The following is an 18,898-nucleotide window of genomic DNA, read 5'->3' as shown; positions in this document are numbered from 1 at the left end:
GCGATCAACGAGTCCAGCAGGGGCAGGTATTACACAACTCTTGGGCTGATATGACATTGTACATGCATAAGTTCATTCTTCTAGTCCAGGAGCGCACATAACTCCAGTCTTCTGGGCGAATCGAGTTACATTCGGGGGAATACAATATGGTCATGGCGGTCATCGGCGAAGAGACTCAAAGCGGTGGCGCAAAGGTCCTAAAGGGAGGAGCATTCCACAGAAAAACGGGATCAAGGTGCACTGAGCACAATCTAGGGTGAAGGGGGTTGAGCTTAGCACGACTGGACGATGTGTGACCGTAAATACCTTCATGAATTGTTCGTAGTTCATTTGGACCCATCCGTCACGGTCCGTATCAACCCTAGTGTGCGATCGTGAATCTCCGCTCAGATAAGCGAGACATGAGCGTGCACATACCGTTGGAATGCTTCTGTGAGCGTCTTCACCACGACACATGCCCGAACGAATCGGTCAAACGTGATGCCAGGTGGTGGGCCGTACCGGTCAGAAGGACCGGAAGCTACTTTAGAGATTGAGCGCACGCTCGAGTCATCTCTTGACATTCGACAAGATCGCGACTTACCATACTTCTGCTCGAGCAGTGACAGGAGCGTGGGCGACAGGTTGTATCCAAAGCTGCGCAGGGCCTCCGAGAGCTCGGCTCCTTCTATGGACCCAGACCGATCTCGGTCGAAGTGCCTAAAGACATTCTGCCAGTCCTGGATGTATTTCCACAGCCCGGCGAACTCTGGGAAGCGGAAAGGGTTTCAGCACATCGGGCACACATTGTCCGCCGCAGTCGAAGGTAGGGCGTAAATCGACTTGCCATTAAACCCAATTGTGCCACTACGGTCCGTGTCCTGCGAAACAAGGTCAGCTTGGACCGCTCTTACGGGTGGTATAGAAGTGAGGACACGCACGAAGATGGACATTAACATCTTTACGGTATCGAGGTCGAACCCTGTAATAATCAGGGGTGTTAATCTCACTGGGCCAGAGCGACAACAGAGAGCAGTCTGAAGTCTATTGATCGGATACGCGGCGGTCGCAAGCACACCCGGGGGCATCTCTCCCAAGTAGGTTGTGGAATGCATGTCCCATGGGTATGTGGTAAGATGCACATGCGGCAGCCCCGCGGCCATTGCGCGAGCTTCAGGCAACACTCAGTGAAACTCACTCGTCCAGTTCCCTGCGAAATTCGAGTCCGCGATCAGCCACGATCTAACGCAGATCAGCGATGGCGAGCGTGGGTACTCCACGTACCATTCACGAGAGCGGCTTGGAGTTCGGTAACGCTAATCGCTCCCGAACGATCGCTGTCGACTGCAGAGAACCACTGCCACAGCTGGGGATCGGCCCCAGGAGGTGGACCTTGCATAGGAGGAGGGGCACCGTATCCGGGAGCAGGAGTCGCATGTCCTTGTGCGTAGTAGCCTTGCTGCGGTGGCGGGGCACCATATTGTGTGCTTGGAGGGCGCTGTTGATGCCCGTAGTGCGACGCGTGCGACGGGGTGCGGTTGGGAGTACCGTAGCGGACAGACATGAGGGTAGGAGAGAGAGAGAGAGGGACGGCGGTGTGCGAAGAATGCGGATGAGTATGGAGGTTGGCTACTGGGGCGGACGCCGACGTCAAAGGCGCGAGGGGAGTCCGATTGACACCGGCTTAGGCAGTTGGCGCCCTTATGAATCCGCCTCTGCCAGGCCAGGAGAGCCTCACCGGGCTGTGTCTCTCTGTGCTGCATCTCTGCCGCGCGGAGATGCGCAGCCGCGCTGACTCTTTCCTGCAGTGCCTGCGCTCCATCTGGGTGCCCCAAGGCTCGGGCTTGTCGACATCGTCCGCGATGGCTGTGGCACCGTACCCCGACCCAGCGCCTAAATCAGGTCAGCGGACGAAGTTGATCGCAGTGCGTATGTAATGTAAATATTTCTCCCACACACTGTCTATTCTGAATGGCACATTTACAAACCTGGTGTCTAGCTTGGACCGTGATTGTAAGGATGAGCCTGCTGTAGCCCCGGCAGCAGTGCAGAACGGAGGTTTCGAGGACGTTCAAGTTTCGGGAGATGCGGCCTGGCGGTGGCTACAATTGTATTCGCGAAGATCTATGACGTATGGCCAGCCGTCGGTAGAGTGGGCACAGCCGCCGTCAAGCCCTCTGGCCACTGGCTTCGCTCGACGTCGGAGAGATAAGTGTTCTCAAGGCCTGACCGTGAGGTCAAGCAGACATTCTGCCCACTCATCAATCCCTATGTATTCCTCTTTTCTCATGAACAGCGCGTATACCCTGACCGCGACCTCTCTGTCCGAGCCCGAGACAAAGAAGGGAAAGGCTATCTTGTATAGATCTCGGGCGTACGGCGAAATCATATGACCTGCAGCTGCGCCTACAGGCCGCGGTCTCCTTGAACGCCGAGCCGGACAGTAGAGCGAGCCGCGTCAAGGACGGCTCGGATGTCGACGTCGCTCTCGTAAGTACTTACTGCGTGTCGTACAGGAAGCGGGGTCTATCCACTTGGGACCCACGCTCGACAGTCGCGGCCTCTCAAGCGGGAATAGGGGGCAGATACAAAGTCGGCTTCTGGCGCTCTGCTGAACGTATTGCTTGACATGACTTCGCCGCACCTCAAAGCTGTGATATTCGATGTATGTAGGCCACCGTCTATTCATACGATTCCCTGCCTCTCGTTGCTTCTGAGCCAGCGATATCTCTGACTGCTTCCGTGTGCTGTAGGTCGGCGGTGTTGTGTGCCGCAGCCCCTTGATAGCTATCGCAGCATACGAGCGAGAGCACGGGCTGCCCAACAACTACATCAACTGCGCTATGTAAGCAGCAGCCCCGCTATCAGCCCTCTCCCTCTTCCTTGCCACTTCTCTCTGACAGCCCAGTTCTATTTCTCTCATGCCAGCACCGCGCGTGGCACGCATGGAGCGTGGCAAAGATTCGAGCGGGGCGAGATGTCCCTTTTCCCGTTCTACGAGCAATTTGGGCGCGAGCTTTCCGATACGAAGGTGAACAATCCAGCGTATGTCAAGTACTGCAAGCGGCGCGGACTAGGTTCGTAGATGAGCGCCGCATCGCGCGGGATGCAGTCACTGAACGTGACGTTCCGGCAGCACGTCCGGACCTCCCTGAAACACTGCACATTGACGGCCGTGAGGTGAGAGACGTGGCCCCCCCCCTTACTTAGCTTCCTCCATCGAAGACGGCGATGGCTGAAAGGAAACGTCAGCTGTTCGGACGCATGATGCGCGAGAGCGGCGAGTTCGACGACCGTGTGGTCGAGGCGATCAGGCGCATAAGAGGTGCCCCCCTCTCCTCTGCGAGCCTCCGCGCGCAGCACTCACGCTGGCCCTTGCCGATGCAGCCGAACGCAGATGGCGGATTATCGCGCTCACGAACAATTTTTCGAAATCCGAGGCCGATATTATCGGCGATGCGCCGCCCCCGAAGGAGAAGTTCCCCAGCTTCTCCGTCCAGGCTGAGCTCGCCTTCCTGGGCTGGCAGGACGGAGCGACCCCTCCGCGGCTCCGGGCGCTGTTCGACGACTTCTGTGACTCCAGCACGCTTGGAATGAGGTGCGCACGTGCGGAGTCCGTGGCCGACGAAGGCTGGTGCTCCCACTGACCATATACGCGCCGTTCCCTGAACAGGAAGCCCGAGCCTGGCATATACCTCCTCGCTTGCCAGCGCAATGGCATCAAGCCCACAGAGGCGGTATTCTTGGACGACCTCGGCATGTGAGCATCCCAGACATCTCAGCCCAGCCCAGCGGTCTCGCGTGGCCCTTCTATGCCGCACCCTGACGTCGCTGACGTACGGACATTATGCAGGAACCTCAAAACAGCCCAGGCGCTCGGCATGGAGACCATCCGTACGTGTGCCATGCCCTCCCTGCCACTACACGGGTAGCCGCGATTGACGTCGATTCGCCCGCGATATCCGCGTTCCATGCATGATTTTTTTTCTGACTTGGCCTCTGTCTTTCCTTGGTTTCTCTCCGCAGGCGTGCCCATTGGCGGATCGCTCGATGCGCTGAAGAAGCTCGAGGCCAAGCTGGGCATCGACCTGACAAGCGGCGGGTCCAAGCCTACCGATAGGACGCCTTCCAGGCTGTGACGGCGTATACGATCGTGATCTTCGCGTATTTCCTTGATGGGGTGATGGTGCGCGTGCAGGGTCTGCGCAGGATGGCTGCACGATTTCTCATTGTACGGCGGGGAAGCAGGCGGCGGACATGGACGGCCAGCGTGGGTGTCTGGACTCTGGACGGTCTATGTATTCGTATTACTAGATTGTCGTAGAGGGGGTACACGACGCGGCGGGGTTCATGTCTAGTCTCTAGAACGGCTTGTCCGACGCAGGCGTCTTGTCCTCCCAGTATCCACCGATCTAGAGCACGCGTTCCCAGCGATGGTTAGCGTACGGGCATTACGTGGGACGGTGGCGGCGGTCTGGGACCTACCACGGGCAGCTTGGACAAGAAACCGCGCTTGACCAGGGGGGTGACTGACAGAAGCTAATGTTGCCGATGCAGCGGGTGAGATACCGTGTGCGGCGGACGGGTGAAACGCGACGTACGTAGAGCGCAGTGATGCCCGCTCCCGCCCCCCACAGAGTGAGGCTGGGTGTCCAGGAGCGGAAGAACTGTGCACAGAGCAGGACGGTGCGGGCCTCTCAGCCGGATGTTCTGACCGCGCAACGACCGCAGAGACGACTTGCCTTGATGACGGGCCTCTGAGGCGGGACAGGGTGGTAGAGCACGCGAGACATGTGGGAGAGCGGGGTGCCTGGGCGATGGTGAGGGCGTACGAGCGGAGCGACTGGCGCAGCGGAAGAGAGGAAGGAGGCAATTGTCGCTCGACCGCTGGCGGCGTGCGCGAGGACGCGGGAACTCCCGAAGCAATCCGACGCCGGCCTCCACCAAAGTAGCCGACTCGCGTTCTTTCCGTCTCCCTCCACGCTCCCGTCCTCTGCACATCACCTGCTGGCCGGCTCTCTGTCCGCTAGTGTCGAGGTGTTACATACAGCCTCTCAGGCCCGCTCTGTCCTTTCCAAACCTCATTTGCGACTGTCCACCATCTCCCCCCCCTGATAGCTCCGTTCTAGCGGCTCTTAGGAGGACCGCCCTGAAATTTAGCCAACGATGGCGAACCCCCGACAAAGACGCAAGACTCGGTCAGGCAGCCACAAGCCTGTGCAGCACTCGAAGCGCGCCAAAAAACTGCAGAAGAAACAACCACGTTGGTGATTTTCGCTATCGTTGCCGTCTCTCACGGCCTCCGCCGCATGGGCTGAGCGTTTTGTCCTGAATTTAGCCATACGAGGCCCGCAAGTTCTGCAGGAGGCCTGGGATGCGCGGAAGACGGTTAGACAAAAGTGCGTTGCGCGTTCCTTCCTGCATCACGGACGCGCGCGCGGGTGCGCAGCGTTACGAGACAATAAGACTCATGAACTGATGTGCGCGCCGCGGCTGCTGTCGCGCTGTGCGTTCGTGCAGTTACGAAGCGTTGGGACTCGTCGCGAGCCTGAACCCGATCGCGTCCGGAGGGACGGAGCGGGCGCAAGCAAAGCGTGCGGATGACAAGGAAGCTCCGGCGCGGCTAGAAGCACCGTCGTCTACGTCAACAAGGCCGGCAGGGACGAACGGGGTCCCCAAGGGGTTCGGAAAAATCATCCGCGACGCCGAGGGCAACGTCGTGGACGTGCAGCTGGCAGTGGACGAGGAGGTGGACGAGGCGGCGACAGAAGGCGAGGGGGTGGACGAGGGGGTTCCAGATCCCCGCGGGAACGCGCAGCTGGCGGGATGGGTGGAAGTGGGCTCAGACCCCAAGAAGGCGCAGGGTCCGCCAAGCACGGCGGGCACGCGTGTCGTGCACGGTGAGTTTGTCTGGCTTGTGGGTTCTGCCGGGGTTCGAGGATGGGACTGCATCACCGCCATCGGTGCTTCTCATCCTTGTGTCGTGGCGTCGCGCTTCGGGGCGCCTCCCAGACCGGCGGGCAATCGCGCTCATTTGGTTATTTGCTAGCGTTGGAGCAGCTGTCGGAGGCGCGCGCGGGGCCAGTGCCGCGGCACACGTCCAAGGGCGAGCACGCGACGCTGCAGCGGCTGATCGCCAAGCACGGCGAAGACGTGGAGGCGATGGCGCGGGACGTGAAGCTGAATGTGGACCAGCGCACGGCCGGCGAGCTGAAGCGGGCGATACGCAAGGCGGGCGGGAGCGCCGCGCTGGGTCGGGCAGGATAGATGGGCAGGCGCGGGGTGTGGGAGCGGCGGGAGGGCAGGGCCGCGGGGACGGAAGGAGAAGGTCTGGCTCTGGCCATCCGGGGGGCCTGTTCCGAATGTGGCTGTACGACTAAGATGATCGCGTGGAGGGAAAATAGAAGGTGTCCGGCAGCTCGAGCCTGGAGAACTGGCAGACAGAATGTGACATGGTGCAGATGCATGCCACCCATCGAGCGACGGTATCTGCGCATGCGTCTTCAGCAGCGCGCGCCTCTGGGGGTTTCGTCCAGCAAATGTCAGATCCGTGCGTCCACGTCGTGATCTCTCCGCGTCCCGAACCCTGCACGGCGCTCAAACCCAATCATTCCTCCAAAGTGCAAACTGCTACCCGGCGACTCTATCCTCTTTCGGAGCCTGGTGCGATAATGTAGGAGAGAAGGGCGTGGCGGGCATCCGATCTCGCGCGACGCCGCGCACGCCGTCCCTCGACGTCGCGGTCAAACAGGTCCAGCGGGCTGGGGCTTCCTGCACGAGCCGCCACACGTCTCGGGCTCGCGTGGGGGGAAAGCTACGCGCGAGTTGCCGTGCAGTACGATATGTTGCAGCACTGACGGTGAATCTAGGCGTATGGAGCCCACGGCGGCTGCTGAATACGGCAACGACCGCCCAGAGGATGCGTGCAGCTGTGAAGCGGCAGGAAACAGGCGCATGGAAGCCAGGACTGCGAATCGACCAGACATGGCAGCCCTCTCCAGATTGACGTCCTTGTATTTTCACTTCCCTCTTCTTTCCCAGCCCACCTACGGTCCGTCCCTGCCATCGTCAATTTCCTTTTCCACTCCCTTTCCTTCCTACCTTCTTTCCTTCCTTCCTTCCTCCCTCCCTCCCTTCCTCCCTCCCCTCCTCCGAGGCCATCTATAAATCCCACCCGCACCCCCGCCTCCACCCTCCGTCCTCTCCCGCACCCAGCACCGTCCGCAGTGACCAGCAGAGCATATGTTGCACCGGAGCAGCTCCTCCCCGCTCGCCCGCACTCCCTCTCCCTCTCCATACCCCAACATGTCCCGCAAAGCGCCCTCCCAGCCCAAGTCCACCCGGCAACAGTACTCTGGTGCGCTTCTCCCGACCCCGCATACCCCCGCGGCATATTAACTCTTCCCTTCCACAGCCTGCGGCGCATGTCGGATGAGGAGGTGCGCGCCTCTCTTCGCTATCTCCCGATTCCCACCTTACGCGCATATGGCAGGGTCAAGTGTGACCTCAAGGACTTACCCACACTTGCCTCCGGCCAACACCCTCCTTGCTCCAACTGCAGAGAACGCGGCCTCAACTGCGTGTATGTCATGTCTTCGCTCTCTCCCCATCCGATCCAGGCCAGTTCTCAGCCCATCTCCAGGGACGAGTTCGCGGAGGTGAAAGCGGTCAAGCTTCTCAGACGCGGTCGCCGTCTGCAGAAAGTCGAGTCCGTAATCAAAGTCCCTCCGCTTTCATCCTCTGTCTCACCGCCATTGCAGGGCTGTCTACGGCAAGGCGACGAAGGACGATGCAGACCTTCACTCCGTCACTCCCCCACGCAGCGTAATTCCCCAGCTCAAACCAGAGTTCTTCAGGTCTGCATTTTTCCGCCGCTTCCACATACAACGTGAGTCGATCCTTCCGGTCGTGAGCTAGCCGTGCATTGCTCAAGAATCGACCCTCATCGCACCTGGTTTCAGGACCAATCCTGGAGCCTACCGAGTACTGCTCGCGCTTTACGGACTGGTACAACGGCACCACTGACGGCCTGCAATTTCCCGGCCAATTGATAGCCCTCGTGCTCGTCGTGTGGGCGGCCAGCTATGGCATCAACGAAGCCGGCGAGGAGGTCCCTGAGCTTACCGAAGAGGATATTCAGGAACGCAAAGAGCGCGTCAACGAGATGCTCTATGAGCTACTCTATCTCATCGACATCCATGCGATCCTCCGGAAACCATCTTGGGATGGCGTACGAGTTCTACTTCTCGTCATGCCTCTCACCGAAGGTGAGCTGATACGGTGCGAAGTTCTACATTGCTTAACCCCCCTTTATCGTACTCAGAGGTTCAGACACCTATGGAACGCTTGGTATGTCTCCTGCACTGGGCCAGGTGGCACGATTCGCTCACCTGCCATCTTAGGCTATGTATGACGCTACGATGAGTCAGGTCTATGCGCTCTGCAGTCTTCATTCCGCCGAGATCGGCCAGGGAGAATACGTCGACGCCCTAGTGCGTGCCCGAATATTTTGGTACGCACATGTCATTGACGGCGTCACGAGTGGCTTGCGTGGGGGTCGCATTGCATTGTGAGGAGACGGATGAATCTGTTGCTGCCCTGATTTACGGCATTGACAACGTATCTGTAGAAGTGACGACGACCTGACGGCCTTCGAAGCGACGCTGCCGCCATTAGGAAATGATGGCGGCCCTTCGAGCGCATATGCTTTCGCATTTCGTTTCGCGACCATTCCCATCCGTATCGCCTCCGTTTGCCGAGAGGTCCATGCCGCTCTCACTGGCCCCAAGGCCCGTCAGCGCGAGGAGATCGATGAAGAGAGTCTCCAGGACGCTTGGGATAGGCTGGAGCGTTGTTGGCGCGATCTGGACGGCCTACGACAGTTCGGCCCATACGGTATCGTGCAAATCGAGGATATAGAGAGGTTCATAGACGGCTGGCAGGTGAGATGCTAGCGCAATTACCCAATACTCCTCATGCTCACCCGCTCCTCTGTGTCGACCATTGTAAGATTTTCCTTTTCGAGTCGCGTATGTATAATTCCTGTATTTTCCACGGTCCTATCGTTGACACATCTATCACAGATAATGTCATCCGCGAGGCCCTCAAGCAGCGACTTGTTGCGCTCCCGGTCCAGGAAACGTCATTTTTGCCTGAAGGGCATCCATCGGGAAGGTCTCGGAAGTCTGATACGATATTTCGCCTCCACATGAAAGCCAACACGAAGTGCCACACTGTCGTCCGACATGTCGTGACCATCCTGCGCAGGAACCTCGGCAGTCCCTTCTTCCAGTACGACGCCGCGCTGGTTCGCGACGGGTGCTTCTTTGCTGGCTTCCTCTTGGCGGGAGAGAACGGGACGCGTGACGACGTCGAGGTCTGTCTAGCTGCGCTCTCGGAGATGAAGTGGGCGTTCTCAAAGAACGACGAGCGGCAACGAACGGTGCGCCTCGTGTGGGACGCGCGCGCCTCTCAAACCCGCGGTCAGTCGTCGCGTAACTTCTCGTCCAGTCCATCGGACGACACTATTCGCGGCCCTGGCACCTTCGAGGGCAGTTACGCACGACGTTCGCTGATACGCCCGACCAGCGTCCCTCCGCTCTCTTTGTCCGCTACGACCATGGGCTACGACTCTCCGACCGCACCTAACACCGCTTGCACACCAGACGGCAGGTGGCCATCCGCGGCATCGGGCTCGGGCTCGGAATCCGAGCGTTATCACCCATCTTCCCGTTCCCCTTCGATACCCAGCACGTCATCCTCGTACGTCCCGTCCTCGCACAGCGCACTCAGCCTCAGCAACGTCCTGCAGGGCGAGGGCGGGAATGTCGGTCCGTCTCCGTTGCTCCTTGCGTCGTCGCGCGTATCAGCTGGGCATGCGACTGGCCAGAGCGGATACTACGTGCCACCCTATAATTACCTCTCTATGAGCGAGAATGTGGAAACACGCCCGGCTGCCTCGCAGTCTGGGAGCCTGGAAACCTTGTCCCAACCGGGGCAGGCCCCGGGGTTCAGCCATCCCACGACCACCTTCGATTACACCGCGGTGTCGTACTCGTCGTCGTCCCTTGGCCAGACGGAGACTGGCTCCAGCTATCTCCCCGCACCAGGCCCATCCACTAGTCAGGCGGGCAGTCCCCCTTTCGGGGGGCCCGGCTACTACTGATTTCCTTTGAGAGACAAAGGTAGGGTGGAGTTTCAGAACCGTGGACAGGGTCGGACTGTGGCCGCAGCTTTCTATTCCCGCTATACCTAACAGTCATTGTTCTCGTTGCATTGTGGATTGCACCCATCGGACCGCACTAGCTCTCGCTCGCCCCATTCGCTGTCTTGGACTCTCGGCAACTTACGTGTACGTATCGCTTTCCACTGTTCCTCGCAACGTTAGTTATCATCGATGCATGTATCAATGTCCTCTAGCACCCCTCCCGCGCTCGCACTCATGTTTCAAATACTCCCGCTTTTCCACAACAGGTAGAATCGATAGAGCCTCTTTACATCACTCTGCCGCCGCACGTAATCGTCCCGCATCACATTAACGTTAACATAGTACTATATTCCCTTGGCGCTGTACGTAGTATTAATTGTAAGGCCGCATCGCGCACATTATTGATATCCGAGCCACGTTGCCGAGCCATTTACCAGATACGCGATGCGTTCTCGTGGCCGTCAGCCCGAGGGAGATCCAACCGCATCGGGTTATGGTCGACCCTGGTTGAGAAGCCCATTACTGCGACCCTAGTACGCATTCTGGGCATTCCGGCATCGTAATGTTCAGGTGCATGGACGCAACACGAGGACGAAAAGAAGGGGCACGAACCGCGGCTTGGGCAGTTCCCATCCACGAAGGTTGAGATTTGGGCGATGGGGGGGAGGGCGTGTGCACGCGATCCTAATTTTGACGGACGATGAGAGACGAGAAGTGGGACGGGACGGAAGGATGCTCGAGTGATGGGGGGCTAAGAGCAGGACTCGGACTTGCTCTCGGATAGCCAGGAGAGCTACCAGATCCGCCAGCCCTGGGCTATGGTCCGAGTCGGCGCCGCACGCGGTCCTGTCAAGGACGACAGTTGTGGGTGCGCAGGAGGCTGCGATTGGCCTGATCTGGGTAAATGAGAGACGTCACGACGCTTCGACAGGCCGACCTTCCTAGTCCCGTTCCTTCCGTCCGCCGACTCCCGTGCGTGCGCTTGCCCCAGGCGCGGGGCGCACGCGAGGCCGCGTGCATCTCGCACTTGGCCTTATCCGCGTCTGCGTTCCATGCTCCCCGTCCGGGCTCGGGCGTGGGCACGAGACGAGGGAATGGCTGGCTGGCCGCGCGCTGAGATCAGATCCGCTCTGCTGCTGGCAGGATGCTCGCGCCTGCGGCTGCGGGGGCTTGTGCGCACAGGGTCGCGAGGTTCGTCTGCATGACAGCATTGACGCAGCGCAGAGACGCAGGTGGGAAGCCGCCGGGAGATGCATACGCATCGAGATGGGGTCAGGTGTGCTTAGCGGGTGGCGTTGGTGCGCGGGCCAAGGCGTTAGGGACCACCTTGATTGACCGCCGATGGTGTCAGTCGCCGACGTCCGCGAAGCCCTCTGCTGCAGCAGCTGGACGCGTGGGGGGTGTGGGGTGTATGTGCCCTTGAATTCCACCCAGGTCGCCGGGGGAACCCCAGAGCATTGATTGGTGTATGGACGCAGCGCGAGTCAGGGCAGCTGATGGACGCTGCAGCAATTTGCGTGTGTTCGTGAGGCGACAAGAGCACAATTGGCAATGTGCATGAAACATCGAGACATGTCCCGCGACACGGCGCTGGCGCGGGTATCCAAGCGCACCAATGGTGTCTGCGTGCTCCAAGGCCGAACAGCGGGGACCGGGGCAAATGGCCCGGCTGCCGCGGCCTGTGGACTTTGTGGGGACGCAAGGAATTGTGCAGGGCAGAATTGGGAGGGTTCCCAGCCTCGGAACACGAGGATGGCCGGGATCGTCCAGCGCCGGAAGGTGTGTTGTGGATGGGCATGGGGAGGTTCTATGTATTATTGGGGCTGTTAGACCGGAGCTAATGGCCTGCTTTCCGCTGGTTTGGTGCAATCGCACCGCATACTCACTGGATCGCAAGCCGCACCAGCTGTTCTCTAAGCGAGACCTCTTGCCATGGAAGAATGGCGAGGCGTCGTTGCGGAGCGCCCATAGGAACTCGCGAAGATGGCTGGGGCTCCTCGGATTGAACGTCATAATCGAGTGCGGGTATGTGGTGCGAGAACACAGCGATCCGGTAACTTGGGGAAGCCGGAAAGAGTTCAGAGATTAGGCACTCAGACGAGGACAGCAGTCACAGTACCAATCTGGGAGTCGTGGAAGATCAGGACCGGGAGTCCGTTGTGCGCTGTGACCGCAAGGACGAGCCAAACTGAAAGCGAGAGTCATCCCAGACGATCGTCATTGAGTTCGTGTTGTCCAGGCCTGCGAGAAACGTCTATGGAGACCTAGCCGACATCGCAATGAATTTCGGGAAGCAACCGAGGCTGTGAGTTGGAGCGGTCCGCAAGCACTTACCGTCACCGTGCGCGTTCCTGTCACATACGTGAGGTGGGGTGCAAAAATTCATTACGCAAGTTGAGCAAGAGCCGCGCAGCATCGACTGTGGTCTGTGGAATAGACTATGTAGTTTGATCGTCGGAGGCTTTCGCGGAGTGGTGGTACGTTCCAAGATGCCGATCTTTAGGGTTAGGTTTGTGTAATTAGTAAGCAATGCGTAGCATCACAGCTCCGCAGCGGCCCAGCCCCGATCGGCCTCCACATTCGCACACAGGGCTGCCGCGCTGCCGACCTCAGCCGCATAACCTTCAGACTGCTACCACCACGATGTTCTGTGAGTACATGGCCCACTGGACGTATAGTGCACCGACTGACGCGCGACACAGTCTGTTTACCCATCGTTTGTGCGTATAGAGCAATTGCTATGCTCCATATATTCAATCAGGGCTCCAATCTCATGAACTTTAACCAGTTGGCTGCCCCACACGCATGAAACCGGAGGGTGACCAAACGCCGAGAGTATGTCCCCGATGCCACAATGGTACGCGTAGCCGTCGCAATCGGACACCGGTTATTTTCGCCTCATCTCACTGCTCCTGGTCTCCAGTTGCCGTCGTCCGGGTCAAGTCGCGCATGTGGTTCGAGCTGTTCTGGATACCCCTCATCCCGATGAAGGCTGGGCATCTCTGGGTGTGCACAGTTTGCCACTGGAACGTGCCGCTGCAACAGGGGTGAGTGCCAACCGTCTTCTGCCCGCAATGTCCGAATGGTACACTCACGGCATCGGTCCCCCCCCGGAAGATGGGAACCGCCTCTGCCGTACGGTGGGCAAAACCCACTGCCAGGGCCTCCATATACCCAAATGAGCCCGCCTCCGAATGCAGCGGCATTTGGATACCAGCCTCAGTACCCGCCGCAGGTGGATCAGTCTACGAAGCCTCATTGAGCTTCGACAACATCGGTCGAAACGTTGATTCGGCGTCTGGCAGTGGTTTTACCATCTCATGGCTTCGTCGTGTGAAATTCATATGTACTGGCACCGCAACTTTTCACCATATGCGCTCAGCGTTGTATCGTTAGACGGACTCTGGAGGCGGATGTATCTTTGTTTCCTCGCAATGAGATCAAAGTGGACAGTGGATGCAGTCCGGACAGAACACCCTCTAGTACTTCCGACGCCACTCTCTGAAAGCGAACACCAGCACAATGATGGCGATCCCTCCCACAAAGCCGCTTGCCGTAGCTATCCCGCAGATGTCTGCGCCGGTAAGGGAATTGCTGCGAGGTGGATTGGATATGACCCTTGCTTGAGGAAGAGGATCGGGCCCTCTTTCCTGAACAAAGGTCGCGAGGGCCGAGTCAGAGTGCGTTGTTCCCAGTAGTCCAATGACAGGAGGTTGGGAGTCCGTCGCAGCATGATGGGTTACATAGACATTCTAGAAACGAACGAAACCAATCAACATCGTCAGCGTTTCTTTCCCCGTTTGGCCGGGCGTACAACGCCCCGGAGCCGAACGTCGCAAGATCCACGTACCCGCAAAAACGTATCCCCTAGCAGCCAATCTGCAGAGAAGACCTGGAAACAGGGCAAAGACGTCGTCGTTGAGCAGGCGAGCAGAACAACCGTGAGGAAAGCGGGGAATTAGGCGGGATGGGGACATATGAAAGGAAGGAGCAGTACCCCGTCATTGCCTTGCATACCGCCCAAACACCAGATACCGCCATCGACAGAACCTTCCTTCCAGCTGATGTCTGCTGGGTCAATGGCATACTCCTTCTCACTTGAACCTTCGCCTAGGACCATGCCGACAGTTACTGCACGGTTGCAAGGGACTTCCCAGCCTCTGTCCGTTTGCCTCGCGCCGCCGACTGATTCCCAGAAGCGCGCGACGTCCCGAGTGGGTCCAAGAATCAGCGTAGTACCAGTGTCGAGGACAGCGATCGGGGACCGGGCGCCCTTCACACTGGTCTTCGACAGGGTGAAGGACGTGCCGTTGATGGTGAAAGATTGAAGCGGCAGCTTCCAGTAATCGTATAGCGCACCCGGAGCGCGGAAGACCGGTGTGACTGCCAAGTCACCGGTTGAATTGGCGTAAAGTGGGTCGACTTCCCCTACGGTGAACGAGGAGTTGTTCGAGCTCCCCCCAAGTTTGAAGGCAAAATACTGTTCTGTAGGATCGTCAAAGCCTGAGAATAGGTTCAAGGCCAACGTGCGACCAATGGTGTCGGAAATGGAGGCCTCCGCGGGGAATGCCAGACCCAAGATACCGCTGTTGCCTGAGCCGGAAAGTCCCAAGCCGTCCGTGTAGTTTGCCAGCGCTGCGAAGAGGGTTAAGGACTTCTGCCCTCGCTCAAGCACCGATAGTCAAACCGCCTTACCAAAAATCTGGGACGACACTTGGTATTGGCCCAGAGTCACCATTTCCGTCCCCACGACTCCGCTCACGCTGCCCATGAGGTAATCCAGATGAAACGGCACGTCGGTCAAGTCAAGGGAAGACGTTCTATTGTATTTTGGGACTCCGTGACAGTCTTCGACTGTGCAATCAGAAGACACGACCCACTGCATGTCTGTCAGCCGCCGACTGGCTACAAGGCCGGACAAATTTGACGGTTGAAACGCAGTTAACACGCACTAGATCTGATGAGCCCGTGTCCAGAAGGACCATGAGGGATTGCCCGCCGATACTACACGTGTGTGAGCCACCATGTTGTGTGCTATTGGACGGGAAGCAACAGACGTACTCGATTTGGACAAGATACGCGCTGCAAGAGTTCTAGATGTCAGCAGTCTTTATGAGATCATCTCACGCACGGCTCACAATTCATTGGCAGAGCTTAGAGATATATCAACCGTTGGCTTGGAAAGTTGTAAATTGGGGATCAGGGTGCGTTGCACCCTATAGATAGGGATCCGTCCGCCGAGAGTTCCTGCGGATGGCCTGATGCCGAGAGCTGCCAGATAGAGCCCCAAGCGTAGAACCGGGTAGCTGCCCATATTACAGAAGCGCGAGGAAGATATTAACTTGGCTAGTGCATCGAGCAGCTTTCTTGTCCGTCTGTACGGCCGTAGGCTGACATTGCGACTGAGACGGGCCCATATGATTTTAGGACAAGCCACGCATACGGTAGCATGCGCCCGAGCATGCTGACGCCGCTCTGCGCTGCGCCCTGCGTATCATATAAAGGTGGGTCAGGGCTATCGACCTGACGGTACCGCCATAAGTACTGCCGTCCGTTGGAGCGTCAGCCCGCGCGTTCCTCGATATGGACGGGTGGGCGCCGCCTGTGCCGCCTGCCAGTTCCCCTGTATACGTTGGCCTGCTCACAACTGCCCGTCAGCACACACAGTCTAGAGACGTTCACGGCAGGAAAACATAACGGAGGTTGTCTCAGGTTCCACTGACAGCGAAGGGACTGGACCCGAGTCGGAGGTAGGGCCGGGCGCAGGGCGCGGCTGTGCGGGCGGCGTTGGGAGATGCAAAGGGCGTTTGCCGGACACATGGGCTTGCCAAACACAGCGACACGCGTCACAACCACCGCCCGTCTCTCCTCGTCCTCTTCCACGACAGTCTGCTAGACTCCCCCACCCGCCCTCGCCCGCCTCAAGACCTCGACAACCACCATGCACACCAGCGAGTACGATTACCTCTTCAAGCTCCTCCTCATCGGTGACTCCGGTGTCGGCAAGGTGAGTTGTGATAGTGCGCACTCGACCCTAATTGGGTCGCTGCGGAGAGCGACAGAGTGGCATATTGACTTTGTCCTTCATCGACTCTCCTAGTCCTGCTTGCTTCTTCGTTTTGCGGACGACACCTACACAGAGAGCTATATCAGCACTATTGGTGTCGACTTCAAGATTAGGACCATCGAGCTCGAGGGCAAGACTGTGAAGCTCCAGATTGTGCGTTTTCTTATCCCAGATCTAATTCCTTGCGTGCGGTGGCTTCGGGTCTACCTGTGATGCTACTAGGTTGAGTTTACTGGTTGGCGGAGTGGTGTTGCGGAAGATTAGGCCAGGATGGGGAGCGCTGTTTGCCATGCGCTTGACCGGCTTGGCTTCGTGGTCCGACTTTGAACATCGAGCGGCAGCCTCGGAAAGACCCTGGCATACTGTCCTTCTGCAATACATAAACGAAGACTTTCATCTGACATTCTTGTCCTTTCTGGTGCACATAGTGGGATACCGCAGGTGAGACCATCGCTGCTCCACTGAAGCCCCAAACAGTCTGACGTCTCGCATCACAGGTCAAGAACGCTTCCGCACTATCACCTCGTCCTACTACCGTGGCGCGCACGGTATCATTGTTGTTTACGACGTGACCGATAACGGTATGTGCGGTCCCGGTTGCAGTATCCATCGTCTCTCATACTGGTATGGCCTAGACACCTTCACGAACGTCAAGCAGTGGCTTCAGGAGATCGATAGATACGCCTCGGAGGGCGTCAACAAGCTGCTTGTCGGCAACAAGTCCGACCTGACTAGCAAGAAGGTCGTGGAGTACAGCGTCGCCAAGGTACGTAAGTCTACCTGCGTGAGACTTCGCAGTGTTGAGAGCTGCGTTGTAGGAATTTGCCGACCAGCTCGGAATTCCCTTCCTCGAGACATCAGCGAAGAACGCCACCAACGTCGAGCAGGCGTTCTTGACGATGGCTAAGCAGATCAAGGACCGGTACGCAGGCGTGTTCACCCCTTGTTGATTCGTGGCTGAAAGCCTCTTTTCTAGCATGGGCTCCACTACGACCGCGACTGGCACCGGAAAGTCAACAACGATCACTCCAGGCCAGACCGTCCAACAGCAGCAAGGCGGTGGCTGCTGCTGAGCGGCTGGTTGGTACGTTCTGTGGTGTTGCGCAGCTGCGTATGTTCTTGCAGTGTGGAGGCTGTCGAGTAGAACGCAGTCGGGGTTGCTATGCTTACAGCATATGATGTTGGACTCGTCTCATTCACTTCATATCCTCTTGTTTCTGACGATCGTCCGGGAATGGTATCGTAGTACTTGCCCTCTCCCAGGTGCGGTCAGTTGTACAGCTGTTACGATACGCCACCTCGGAGTGGGGGGTAATGATCATGCTGTAATGTTTCATAGATCACAACCGAAAGGGATGAAATGCAACGGGAAACTGCATCGAGAGCAATCACAACGACAGGAAGGGGGCTTAAGTCACTGACTAGGGTAATAGAACGGCGGGCTTTTGGTCTTCTAGCCATGAACGCACGCCTTTCTTTGTTACCATGCTCAAGACTCGTGCGTGGTCCTCAGGTGTCCTTTCCCGGTATAATCGCATGATGTATCCAGCGACGCTCCAAACGTCTTCCCAATCAGCGTCGAAGAGCTCCCACCAGCAGCTTTCTGGCGAGGAAGGAAGGGCAATCCCGAGTTGTCTGGTCGCCAGCATGATCGCCGCACTGACGATCGTTGGGACGGCATACAGTGCATATACTGGTGTTTGCAACCTACAGTGCGATCAGAAAGCGTCATTGTGAACGAAGGTCCTTCCAGGGTAGTCAGAGAAATACTCGCGCATCGTTGAGGTAACCCCATGCTTTGCTGGGCACGTCTTCCCGCTCCGTGAGTCCTAGTAGACGGAGATAGTTCACAAGGGTGCCGTAAGGAAGAACAACGTTGACATTGAAGCCGAGCCGCTTCAAGATCTGCATCTCCGCGACGACCAGCGCGTCCTTCAGGTCGTAGAACGTGGACCCAAAGTAGGACATCGGAATGTATTTGAATTCGTGCGCCGAAGAGGAGGAAGGTCCGGTTGAGTACTTGAGCCTGTGAGCGTCGCGCCGAAGAAGCTCGTCGTAGACGTTGATGAGGTCCCGCATACGGATGGGGCACTCCTCCAGCTTGGATGCAAGGTAGAGCGCACCCATACCGATATCCTGCCCAGGCCACGTTCCACACATGAGCATCTTCGCGACGATCCACGGGTAGCACTTCAACGTACCCCGATTCCAAATTGTTTCATGGAGGTAACATACCAAAACCTCTGGAATAGGATCTGAGCGGTGGCTACGGCCACTTGTTTTCTGCGGTTACCAGTATAAACCCCTATTCACACAATGGAGGCAGCCGAGCTCACTGTTTGAGAAGAATGCCGGCCTCATGGATCAACTTGCACCCATGCGCCCGTAGGTCCAATTCTAACTCCTCGGGGATACCATCTTCCCTCGACGGTGTCTTCTCGATCTGCACAAGCGATGCCAAAGGGTACAATGCAGTAGACATCTACACAAGTGCGTCCAGATAGGCAAGCAACGACGAGGGAAGGGTACAAGCCTGCCAAGCGGAAAGGAGGGTGGGCGAAAGGGTCGAAGGGTGGGGTAAACATGGCACAACAGCGCGACCACGCTGAAACTTTGAGCCTTGTCATCGACCACCACTGCTCCCA

The 18,898-nt window shown here is 58.0% G+C and overlaps 8 protein-coding genes across 8 annotated transcripts; 4 read left to right on the top strand and 4 right to left on the bottom strand.

The window, feature by feature from the left end:
- Window positions 1-230: 230 nt before the first annotated feature.
- DICSQDRAFT_143132 (EF-hand) lies at window positions 231-1,543 on the bottom strand (the record flags this gene model as incomplete). Its single annotated transcript, XM_007360953.1, has 7 exons — window positions 231-251; window positions 307-361; window positions 418-520; window positions 584-748; window positions 827-860; window positions 921-961; window positions 1,264-1,543. The coding sequence occupies 7 exons, from the start codon at window positions 1,541-1,543 to the stop codon at window positions 231-233; spliced, it is 699 nt and encodes a 232-aa protein (XP_007361015.1).
- An 888-nt stretch (window positions 1,544-2,431) lies between these two features.
- Window positions 2,432-4,844, top strand: DICSQDRAFT_77497 (HAD-like protein). The gene is made up of 9 exons (XM_007360952.1): window positions 2,432-2,644; window positions 2,733-2,824; window positions 2,908-3,056; window positions 3,116-3,159; window positions 3,232-3,304; window positions 3,367-3,577; window positions 3,653-3,739; window positions 3,833-3,873; window positions 4,006-4,844. Exons 1-9 carry the CDS (start codon window positions 2,609-2,611, stop codon window positions 4,116-4,118), a joined length of 846 nt encoding a protein of 281 aa, XP_007361014.1. The 5' UTR covers window positions 2,432-2,608; the 3' UTR covers window positions 4,119-4,844.
- A 301-nt stretch (window positions 4,845-5,145) lies between these two features.
- Window positions 5,146-6,246, top strand: DICSQDRAFT_48838 (uncharacterized protein; the record flags this gene model as incomplete). Its single annotated transcript, XM_007360951.1, has 4 exons — window positions 5,146-5,242; window positions 5,318-5,378; window positions 5,500-5,869; window positions 6,037-6,246. 4 exons carry the CDS (start codon window positions 5,146-5,148, stop codon window positions 6,244-6,246), a joined length of 738 nt encoding a protein of 245 aa, XP_007361013.1.
- Window positions 6,247-6,464: 218 nt separating this feature from the next.
- Window positions 6,465-7,105, bottom strand: DICSQDRAFT_151829 (uncharacterized protein). Its single transcript, XM_007360950.1, has one exon. The coding sequence runs from the start codon at window positions 6,963-6,965 to the stop codon at window positions 6,723-6,725; it is 243 nt and encodes an 80-aa protein (XP_007361012.1). The 5' UTR covers window positions 6,966-7,105; the 3' UTR covers window positions 6,465-6,722.
- Window positions 7,106-7,221: 116 nt separating this feature from the next.
- DICSQDRAFT_49952 (uncharacterized protein) lies at window positions 7,222-10,144 on the top strand (the record flags this gene model as incomplete). Its single annotated transcript, XM_007360949.1, has 10 exons — window positions 7,222-7,328; window positions 7,472-7,561; window positions 7,622-7,687; window positions 7,740-7,867; window positions 7,941-8,246; window positions 8,303-8,328; window positions 8,382-8,548; window positions 8,609-8,921; window positions 8,990-9,008; window positions 9,063-10,144. 10 exons carry the CDS (start codon window positions 7,222-7,224, stop codon window positions 10,142-10,144), a joined length of 2,304 nt encoding a protein of 767 aa, XP_007361011.1.
- Window positions 10,145-12,976: 2,832 nt separating this feature from the next.
- Window positions 12,977-13,448, top strand: DICSQDRAFT_50328 (uncharacterized protein; the record flags this gene model as incomplete). The annotated part of the gene is made up of 3 exons (XM_007360948.1): window positions 12,977-13,043; window positions 13,110-13,233; window positions 13,304-13,448. Coding segments are annotated over 3 exons (336 nt in total), but the record flags the coding sequence as incomplete, so codon positions are not given.
- Window positions 13,449-13,665: 217 nt separating this feature from the next.
- On the bottom strand, window positions 13,666-15,192 carry DICSQDRAFT_49340 (acid protease; the record flags this gene model as incomplete). The annotated part of the gene is made up of 5 exons (XM_007360947.1): window positions 13,666-13,938; window positions 14,019-14,078; window positions 14,184-14,821; window positions 14,882-15,065; window positions 15,139-15,192. Coding segments are annotated over 5 exons (1,209 nt in total), but the record flags the coding sequence as incomplete, so codon positions are not given.
- A 1,325-nt stretch (window positions 15,193-16,517) lies between these two features.
- DICSQDRAFT_131959 (cyclin-L1) lies at window positions 16,518-18,806 on the bottom strand. The gene is made up of 8 exons (XM_007360946.1): window positions 18,590-18,806; window positions 18,455-18,536; window positions 18,028-18,389; window positions 17,230-17,960; window positions 17,072-17,175; window positions 16,889-17,019; window positions 16,751-16,834; window positions 16,518-16,694 (listed from the first exon to the last, which is right to left on the bottom strand). Exons 1-4 carry the CDS (start codon window positions 18,733-18,735, stop codon window positions 17,675-17,677), a joined length of 876 nt encoding a protein of 291 aa, XP_007361008.1. The 5' UTR covers window positions 18,736-18,806; the 3' UTR covers window positions 16,518-16,694; window positions 16,751-16,834; window positions 16,889-17,019; window positions 17,072-17,175; window positions 17,230-17,674.
- Between the last annotated feature and the right edge of the window lie 92 nt (window positions 18,807-18,898).

This window comes from Dichomitus squalens (assembly GCF_000275845.1).
Source record: "Dichomitus squalens LYAD-421 SS1 unplaced genomic scaffold DICSQscaffold_2, whole genome shotgun sequence".
Lineage (NCBI taxonomy): Eukaryota > Fungi > Basidiomycota > Agaricomycetes > Polyporales > Polyporaceae > Dichomitus > Dichomitus squalens.
Note: the sequence above shows the minus strand (reverse complement) of the source record. Positions and strands in the feature narration are given on the sequence as shown.